Source organism: Aythya marila, assembly GCF_965140915.1.
Source record: "Aythya marila genome assembly, chromosome: 5".
In the NCBI taxonomy this organism is placed as follows: domain Eukaryota; kingdom Metazoa; phylum Chordata; class Aves; order Anseriformes; family Anatidae; genus Aythya; species Aythya marila.
In genome coordinates, this window is record NC_139046.1 from 26468938 (window position 1) to 26479471 (window position 10534).

At 47.4% G+C, this 10534-nt stretch overlaps 1 protein-coding gene across 2 annotated transcripts; it reads right to left on the reverse strand.

Annotated features, from left to right (window-relative positions):
• Positions 1-859: 859 nt before the first annotated feature.
• Positions 860-9603, reverse strand: ANGEL1 (angel homolog 1; the record flags this gene model as incomplete). 2 transcript variants are annotated; one of them, XM_082762061.1, is made up of 10 exons in its annotated part: positions 9513-9603; positions 7672-8271; positions 6938-7164; positions 6296-6365; positions 5088-5521; positions 4252-4378; positions 3310-3420; positions 2470-2539; positions 1861-2024; positions 860-1029 (listed from the first exon to the last, which is right to left on the reverse strand). In XM_082762061.1, exons 2-10 carry the CDS (start codon positions 8036-8038, stop codon positions 860-862), a joined length of 1740 nt encoding a protein of 579 aa, XP_082618187.1. In that variant the 5' UTR covers positions 8039-8271; positions 9513-9603. The 2 variants fall into 2 exon arrangements, with proteins under 2 accessions (XP_082618187.1, XP_082618186.1); XM_082762060.1 differs by lacking the exon at positions 9513-9603 and adding an exon at positions 9354-9444.
• Between the last annotated feature and the right edge of the window lie 931 nt (positions 9604-10534).

Below are 10534 nucleotides of genomic sequence, written 5' to 3' on the forward strand. Positions count from 1 at the left end.
TGTTTCCTCTTTACACGTTCCATTTTCACCTCCCTTTTGGGAGCTGTAGACTCCTGGGGTCGTTACGTCTTACAGGACAGTTTTCTTCATCTGACATTCACTGGGATGAGCTTCTCCCCACAAGTTTCCTAGGAACCACTCCAAGACTGCCAGAAAGGAAGGGAGCCTTTCCCAAGGCCTCTAGGCCTTTGCTGTGGATCTAGAGCTCCTGTGGGTGGCTCTGTAGAACCCCTGCCTCCATTCCAAGCAATCCCCTTCCCTGGACCACTAGACACAGTAGGGAGCTTCTTGATGAAACGGCTCAACTATACATTTTTTTTCTGACGGCAGTTCAGCCCTTATAATTAAGTAAAAGCAATTTCTAAGCAGTTAGCAGAACCACTGCTCCCAAAGGACCACGCTCCATAACCTATCACCCAGAAATTAAAAGAAACATTGTTTTGGTGTGAAAAAAATATTGGTGTATACATGCCCTGCTGCTTGGTAGAAATGAACTGAACAGAAGTGGACAGCATTGCCTATTTCCCCAGTCCCTGAAGATCTTGTCACAGGACAAATAAACATGGGAGTGAGGTTGGTTCCTGCAGCACTAACACATCTGTTAAATGAAGCTGTGGATCCCTTTAAGAGATGACAATGCCTGAACATAACCAGAAGCCCACTGGAAGCAGAGACCCACAAAATACCAACACAGAAAGGGCTCCAACTCTTTCATCCCTGGTTTTTATGAGGGTGTAACGGGAGAAAAGGACTCTGAGGGCATGACAAAAATAAGAGTTTTCTTGCAAGCAGGTTGTGCATCCAAAGCCTCAAACCGCTGCGTTCAAAACAGCTTTTCTTTAGGGAAAGGGGACCATCACTAACCCTCTCTGAGGCTGGAGACCTCCAAGCCAAAGCTAGCCAGCAGGCAGAGATGATCAGATGAACAAAAAGGATTTGGTAAGCCATTTGCCATCAACAAGACATCTTCAGAGAGAAGGGAAAGGCGGCCAAGTAGCTTCAGGACTCCATCCCGGTACAGCCTGCGACCTGACAAAGTGGAAAGAAACATCAGCTGAAGGCTGGTGCTGAACATTAGCTCCACAGACTCTCAGAGGGATGCTTGTCAATGGTTTCCGATCCTTTTCCCGATAAAGGAAGACATTCTGCACAAACACTGCATGCACCTTTGGGTCTAGATGTGAAAGTAGTGAGCAACCTGTAATACTGCAATTCAATGGTTTCATTACTGCAATTCAATGGTTTCATATGCTTATCAAGAATATGTTAAATTCAGCAGGCAGTTGCTTACAGTGGAATGAAAGGCGCTTCCTATAAATCCTAGAGATAGCTTCAAATTTTCCCCTTCACTCCTCACTTCCTCCTCAAAGTTGACTCTGACATAACGCAAACCATGTCAGAGGCAGTTCCTGGATGCATTTACATGTAGTCTTTCATTAGACTAACTGTTGTGTCAGGTAGTAGAGACGTACTGTCACCGTAAGAAGAGTCACCTCCTTCTAAGGACAGTGCGTGGTCACAGTCAGACTTAAAGTCCGAGCTTTGAACTTAGGACTCAGCACTGCCTGTTACCAGGAGCACAAGTAGATAGATAGACAAAGGAAGCAGAATGCGTTCTGTTCTGGCTTCCTTAGAAGTCTACATGAACCTCCTCTGAGCAGCCTCAGTTTTTCCACACCAAATACTGTCTTCTTAGATACCTGAACAGATATTGCTTCCCCTTTGTGCATCACTTCAAAGTCACACCCTGTAGATCTACCCCAGACCAATGAACTGTTCTGCCCAGCACAGAGCTGCACTGTTATACCTCACAGCCCTCTCCCAATGCCGCAGGGATAACCCCTGCATTGCCGCACTCACCCCCTCTGCTCCCATTTTCCACAGGCTCTGCCGAGTAGAAGATATAATCAACGGTGGCACCAAGTCCCATGGGCATGGTTGTGACCTCTGAGCGTCCCCTCTGTGGCAGGTAGTGGCTGTAGACAGAGGTCAGGTTGAGGCCATGCTGGATAACACCTGAAGACCTGCACATGAACAGCCAGAATTTACCGAAAGGAAAGAGGACAATGCAGCGTTCAGTGTTGCAGTCACAGCTGAAGTTGGATGTTCCTTTGCTGATGCAACCCTCCAAACCATCTGTGTGTTTGAGAACACATACAGAGAGACAGCCTTCCTGAGATATTCACTCCCCTTGCACTGAAGACAGAGCAGACTAGGAACTTTCCTTGTCTCCAATACCCTGTCCTGTCTATGCCCTTCATTCTTGGCCTCACCGACCCAATGCTGACAGGACAGTGCCCAGTTACTGGGACAACCCTGGGGGGAGGTGGATCTGGCTGTTCCAAACAGCCCTCCTTACTCTCTTCCACCCGCACATTTATTTCAGTCTTGACTTTAGTCAGATTTTCAGCACTGAGGAAAATGAGACAGGGTTTGAAGAGCAGGACCACTGAAGGTGCACTCAATTACCTTGGGATGAGTGGCTGGAGATCGGGGTCATTCACTACAGCAGCGTGCTTGGGCCAGTATGCAGGGCGATCTGCAAGAGAGCAGAGAGATTCCAGACAAACCTACATAAATACTGGAAGAGGCTGCTCATCCCAAGTCTGAGAAGTTTCTCCTGAGACCAAACAAATTCTTTTGCCCAAGAAGAGCAATAGCTTCTAGTCAAAGGCACCATACAGGAAAATATTCAAAGGAAATCCCAGTCTAAGACTAACAGGAACATCCTGAGAGCAGATTGCTGCAAACAACTGAAAAGTCATATTCTGTCCTATGAAGGTAAGGGCATGTCCCTAAAGCATTTAATACTATCAAAGCCCAGGGTAGTTTAACCTTTAATCTCAAGTTCATTTGCCTTAGCCTACAGCTTACACAAAGGGCAACTAAGAAAGACTGAACAGAAATGGAGAGCAGAAACAGCTATGCCACAAAGCCCAGGGATGCAACAGTGCCTACTGGGTACCAGCATCCAGAGACATCTATGTTGCAGCCATTGTGATGTGATGGTCTTCAGGTTTGTTCTACTGCAACAAAAACCTTGAGGTGGTGAAAAAAATGCCTTTGTCAGAAACAGCCTCCTAAAGAGCCTGAATCTCCGTGCATCTCAAGGAACACAACATTGCAAGACTCACTATACGAGGACAGCAATACTGTCCTCTGAGTTCTCGTGGAATCCATTAATAATCACACAGCCACAAAATGCTACCCTTCCATCTTCACCTTTTCTCACCAGGCATCACCTCCAATTCCATTTTTCATCAAAATCCAGCTAGGAGAGTCATGAGCTGAAAAATATCGCATTAATACCTGGTTTAGCATCTGTCACACCTTCCAAGAGGACTAGTTGTGGTGGTCGTTCACAGGCAATATCGCAAAAATGGAACTGGAGCAGGAAGTCCCGGCTGTACTTACGTCTGCCTGCAGACAGAAATATAATTGAAGGGAATAAAGTGTCTGCAGCAAAGCCACATCTACAGGGGACATCTACATACTATTGAGACCTCTTTAGTTTGAGATTTTTGAGCCCAAGCACCTTTATGCCATGAGAATCACTTAATCTAAACACACATCACAGCAGGTATATCGGTGTAGAAGAACAGAGCATTTAGCTAACGCATCCATCATGACTAGACAAATTAAGGATGTCCTTTCTGAAACTCTAGGTCCTAAGCTCAAAGGACTTTTAGACAGATTGGCTAGCTTGCAACTTGAGAAAACTCAAGTCTGCCTAAAAAGAAAGCATGTTTCTGCAGATCAGGATGAATGCAAGTTTCATAGTCAAGCTTCCAACAAAAGCTGTTTAGCATGGGGTCATTTTTTTTTGAATCCTCGATAGAAACAGTCAGGAACACATTGATTTAAAGCGGGCTCTTGGTGATTTCTTAATAATAGTGTGTAAACACTGCCCAAAACTGCTCATACAAACACATGCAGCTAAAAGCTGTGGCTGCTGAAGATCATTTCCAATTGCACAAAAGCTAAAATGTGGGACTATAAAAGAGGTATGCAGGGCAACCGTTACTTGTAAGGGACCATTCAGCTGTTGACGAGGGAAAGATGCCAGAAATTGGGCTGCTGTGATAGACTCCAGAAAAATTAAATTTAATTCACATATCACGGAAAAGGATAGAAGAGAATCATTGCTGACTGCCTCATGCAACGCATGCCTCAGCTATGCAGAGAGTCAGCAATGCCCACAGACTCCCCAGCCTCAGCAAACTCATGTTCTCAGTTCACACCGGAGCTCACCTTGTTTCTTTGGCTGGCACCGAGTAACATATTGGCAGTTGTCTGTTACACCCAGTGAACACGGCCACAGAGGGGCCACCAGCTTCCGAGAATGCAACTGCTGCGAAAAGTCTTCCTGACCGGACACCTGCAAGGAGGCAAGGAACAGGAGGGGAAACATCAGTAACATGTAACAGAACTTTTGCAAGTTGCAAGCTGTAGACAATACATGTATACACACTCACCAGGAGCAACACAGGAGAATGCCCTCATGGAAAGATGTAAAATAAGCCATTTAGAATGTAGTTCAGACATTAAAAACCTTCAGCTCTGCAGGATGGATACAGTTAACTAAAATTCTCATGACTGAATATATTATGCAGACATCCATTACTGAGCTGAAGATTTAGCTCAAAAGCCAGTATCACATTTGAATGCGGATACACATTAACAAATTCCCACAGGAGTAGTCTAGCATAGGTCCATTTCATGAGCAAAACTGTTTTCATATCAAACATCTACATAAAATTTCAGTATGTCTCGGTGGAGTTGTACTTGCCTACACTTCTAGTCACCTAGGCACAAAAATCCCATAGCAAAGGAGAACCAGGACCTGAAATTAAGTGTCTGTTATCACTGGCTTGCCTCAAGAGAAACCAGAAAAGGTGAGTTGGAAACAGCACACATGCATCTGTCTGCTTCTTTCCTCGGCAGTGCTTGAGGCATTGAGGATGAGTCCTGAATAACTAAATTTAATATCGAGACTATTTCCTCACGAGGGAAAGAAATACAGCCATGCATTTCTTCAGCAGCACACAGCAAGAAGCTACACAATCTGAGCTCTGGCTGGCACCTACCTTCCAGGCTGGCATCCCATGATAGGAAAGCTGACCATTCCGGATGAATTTGTAAAGTGGAGAATCAGGCACAGAGTTCAGGTCTCCACACAAGATGACAGGATAGTAGCTGCCTTCGGGAGTTTTTGCAATCTTGTCGATCTCTGCTAGGAGCAAGGCCATCTGGGCAAGTTTGATATCTCCCCGCCGGGGATTGAACAGCACGTGAGTGTTGGCCACGCACAGAGGACTGACTGCCTTCAGATCCAGGCCCTCTGGGAGCAGAGGCTGTAGCAGCAACACCAAGCCCACGTTATCCCGATTGAGGACGTCCAGGCCAGGACGGAAATACTCTATGGGGCTGACGCTGATCAGCTGGAACCTGCTGTCCTTAAAGCACACCGCACAGCCATCGGTCTTTCTCCCAGTCCTCCGTTTATAGAAGCAATCAAAGCCTGGAAAGAAACCATCACGCATTAAAAGCTGATCTGGCCACTACCTTAGGCTCTCCCTCCATCACTGGAGAGTTCAGCAAGTCTATGCAGTAGAAGAAGCTCCCACTACAATTTTGGGAGAATGCAATTCAATCTGGGAGACCCGTCCAGAAGGATGATTTCTCCAATCCCTACACAATCCTATCTTGCTAATTTTCACACTGTTTTCTACAACAGAACTTGGCTTAACTACAAAAATCATCTGTCACTGGCCAATAAAGCAACCCTACTTGTGAAAACCTGGTTGCTTAGTTACATAACATTTTACATTCCAGGTCAGCATTCCTTAAGGTCTCAGTTCCCACTAGCTATAAGCAATGTTGGGGCACATAACAGGATTCATTACTTGGGAGGCATGGACTCCAACCTCTGTTCCTTTGGGTACAACATTTTGTACAATACAATTGCTCTTTTTGTAATGCCCTGGGCACAGCATTATACCCAATTCTGTCCCAGTAATCGCAGTTTATTATTCACAATCGTGAGTTTTTTCTCTCTTTGTCCTTCTAGGACCCTCTCAATTTTGTTACTCTGATCTGTCAAATAGGAGAAAGATCAGTTAGAAAAGAAAGGGTGAAACTCTAGGCAGACAGCCCAGAAGCAGGGCAAGCAGCTGCTCAGAGAAAATGGAAGAAGAGTTCTATGAAGACTGAGTGCTTTGAAGACGTTAAGCAGGAAGAACTGCTTGGCCAGTCCCGTGAGTTGGAGGTACAGACACACAAACAGAGGACGTACCCATCTTCTTGAACGTTGGCTCCAGCTGCTCCCAGTAATGGTTCTCTTGCACCTCCTGGAGACACAGAACCTGGAAGGAAGGCAGAGACCTCACTCGCTCCACCAGCATTTGCCAGTTACCTTGTTTTGGGGAAGGAAGGAAGTGCAAAAGTGCACTCACATACTAACCCTGCAAACAAAAAGGCCATCACTGCACCTCTGTCCTGTACTTCCCAGCCAGAGAATGACAACTGTCTGGGTCACATTAGCTTATCACTCAGTTATCCAGTGATGAGGTGAAAGATCCTTCATCACACCAACAGAGAAAGTCACGAAATCCTCTCCTATGCTGCCCTGCAAGCCTGGTCCTTCTCTCCCAAAAATGCATTACCTCTTCTTCCACTTCTGCTGTTTACTAAGTTAACCCCTGCTATCAAAGTATTACTAGTTGCTACAGAAACACAGTCCAAACAAAACAGGCACCCAAAAAATATGTACTTGAAGCCTCAATTAGTCTCAGAGGAATCAGCACTGAGTTACCAAGTAGCATCTTCCCAGGACTTCCCCCACCCCTATTAAACAAACAAACAAACAAGCTGTTAGATCAAACAAGAAGTTAAAATTCTGGTGATACCAACGTGGAAGGGGCTCAGTCATACTCACATCAGGATCCCAGTGCTGGATCTCCTGTAAAATGTTCGGAAGGCGGTAGTCCCAGTTCAGGATGTCTGGATGACAATGTATGTAAAGATCATGGCCCTGTTCCACCAAGTCCTGGGCCAGGATGTTGTAAGACATGACTCGAAATTCAAAGAGAGGAGGGTTTTTTGAAGCCTGCTCTAGCTCACAAGGCTGGACAGAAAGATCCTCCCAGTCTCTCCATAAAATTTCTATATGCAAGTGACAAAAAAGACAAATTACAGCCATGTTGGGTACCCTCCTGATACTTTTGTTTCCCTGAGACCCAGAATATAGTCAATCACATTCTCTAGGCTTGAGCAAACCCTCACCCACTTTGGGTTTTGGGTGCTTTGTTTGGATTCATTTGTGTATATGTTAATGAGGAAGGGTTAACAGAAGACCAGACTGAGCATACTGAAAAATTCTACCAACTTTTGGGTTCTTTCTGTATTTTTCAGACACAGTTCCTGAATTAACATATCAATATCCAGACAATCTAGAAGCACTGAGATTACTAGCTGAAAGCAGCCCTGCCTCAGCAAAAACTTACTTTGTAGCTTTCAGTAGCAGATCTTGTCAATTCTATACAAACTGATACAATCATTGTGGTACAGCCAGGAAGCCCAGACCCATTCACCTCACCCAGACACTACAACCTAACCAGGTTCCCAACAAATTCCCAACTAAACATTAGATTCAGAGCTGTTGGCACTGACCGTGGTAGGGTACCTCCTCCAGGAGTGGACAAAATTGTACAGCATCCTGAACAGGCCAGGCAGGGGGCTCTGTTGGCACCATCTCTGCACCACCTGCTAAGCTCCATGCCAGCACGGCCGGGTCTTCGTGCTGCCCTCCCACACCGATAGGGGCACAGCCAACCATCTGGTGATCCGTCTGTGGCACCACAGCTGCCCACGGAGCGCTGCCTACTACAGCCACTGTCTTCTCCGCTGGTAATTTTTCCAGTTTAGTCACTGCGTGGTCTTGTGGTTCTGAAGAAGCCAAGGCACATAGCTCCGTGAGCTGCTGACCGGCACGCCACGTGACTTCTGGAGCCGAATTCAGGTCGCTAAGGCTACTCATCAATAGCTCTGAACCTTCTAACCAGTCACTAGTGAGTGTAGCTGATACTTTCCCCACTGCTGGAGCACTCTCACTGGCTGGCAGATTCCCTGCTCCTTCTTCCAGCCACTGCTGGAGTAGGGCTTCCTGCTCTTCCTGGACCGAATTTCCTCTGGTTGCAGCAAAGATGCCTTCTATCTGGGTGGACGTGCTCTTCGCCAGAAGCACATTCTTTCGACAGGTAAAGAAAGCATCTGCCATTAAGAAAATAAATTAATTAACATAATACAGATGAAAAGCCTTTCTCACCTTTTTTTTTTCCCCCCAGTGCATTTGCTGTAGCTCAGTGCAATACAACCATTCCGCGTGACAACCCAAACAAGTGACTTCCCTGAAGAAAAGTAGATACAGCCTAAATAACTTACCCTGCCTCTTAATGCTAGGCCACAGTCCAATTCTAGTTATATTAGTCAAAGTCACTGAAATTGTACAGCACAACAATGGCTTTACCAATGCCACAGAGCGCAGTTCTAACTCAGGCAGTGCCACAGCCAGCCGGGTTAAAAGGTGCTGTGGAAATTGTACCTGCTCTCAACAACACATGAAGGCGCAGTCTGTAGAAGTTAGCTGATGGGGTACGTGGGTTATGAAGCCGAGTGCTTGTAGATGACCACTTGGAGCAAGTGTCTTTCCAGGGATTCAGTGAAAACGGTAAGGTAAGAGGCCTTGAAGTAGTTATTTAAAATATGAATGTGCTAAAATACTGTTCTGTAATGAATAGGTGAAAAATAAAGAAGCAGAGCGACAGATGTGAACAACTGAAGGCCTTATCAGAGAGAATATACGCACAGAAGGAATCCTGATAAGGATTTAAAAACACCTGATGATTGATATATGATTTAAAAAAAAATCCCTGCTGTTCACGTAACACTTTTGGATATGCTGATATCAGTGGTGTACAACAGAAAGAGCCGGGGGCTCCTTTCACCTGTATGGCCATCGCAGATGCCGCACTGCTCTCTTGCTACGAATTACACACAAACACTGCTCCCTGCTGCAGACCAGCAACTCCCTTCTCCTCCACACGGCTTTTTTCGCTGAGGTTCCCTGCGACAGCCGCCCCGAGCAGTCACACCCGGGGGCCAGCAGCACCTCCGTGCTGCCAGGCCAGGCCCCGCGGGGCGGCTGAGGGCCGGGAAGGCTCCCGAGGAGGCCGCCCCCAGCTCCCCCACACCCGCCCCGCGCCCCAGAGGCAGGCCCCGACACCGCGGGGCGGCTGCGGGGAGCCCCCGGGGCCTCCACGACGCCGCCCCCCGCCCGCCCGGGGCCGCGTTACCTCGCAGGGCCCGGAGGAGCCGCGCGGCCGGCAGCAGCACGTAGCACAGCACCGTGCCGATCATAGCGCCCGCCCGCCCGGCCCCGCTGAGGCGACGCCACGGCTCGGCCCCGCCTCAGCCCCGGCCTCACGGCTCCACGGCTCGGCCCCGGCACTCACCGTGCCCGCCCCGGCCCCTCAGCACAACGCCCCGGGACGCGCTGCGGCCTGGCCCGGGCCGGGGGTGGCGGCGTTAGGGCCGGGAGGCGGCGGCCGCCTCACCCCGCCGGCCCGGGGGCGGGTTTCTAAGCGAAAGGCTTCGCCCTCACAGGCTTTCAAAGCTGAACCTGCCACGCGTTGAAACGGGGCAGGTTCAGGGGAAAGGAGGGGTCCCACCTCAAGTGCACCTCTCTCGTGTTTTGCTTCCTTCCGCATTTTGCTCTGCGCAACGTCCAAAGGCAAACGGATAAACTGAGCGCCCTTTCAGCTCTTCGCACCAAACACACATATTTACTATTTTATACTAATATACAAAATGGTAAAAGCTAACTCAGCTGAACTACAATTACCTTTAAAATCACACTTGTCACCTGCTAGGGAGCATTTCAATCCTATACATTGTACCTCTTACTTATTAGAGGCTGATTTCTGCTTCATGTTAATCCTCGTAATATTTTCAGACAAAACCTTTGTGCTGCCTCTGGTGTTTCCCCTTCTTCTTGGGAAAGTCACACAGCACACCTCTGGAGGGTGATCTCACCAGAGATCTTCTTCCAAACTCTTATCAATGGGCTCTTGCAAGAAATTCAACAAAACACCCATCACCCCTGCCTGCTGTGCCGACCAGTGCTGCCAAACTGTGCCCTTGATGGTCACCTGCTGTTGTCTCTCCCGTTATCCTCAAACATTTTCTGTCTCTAATACTGTTTGTGTATTCTGATCAGTACAAAGGGCACCCCCAGCTAGGACCTGAGCTGATGTAATTAAGTACATAAATAATAATCCAGCCAATGTCATTCTAAAATCTGCAGATACAAAACCCCACAGATCGTTGTTAGCAAGAAGCACACTGACTACTGCAATGAGGTGCTCTGCTCTGGGGGGTATTTTCAAAGCAAAAAGGCAATAGTGTCTTTTTCAAATAGGCAAAGCAATATTTCCAATACCTGCATCCAGAGTTTTACATGGATCACCGTGCAGTG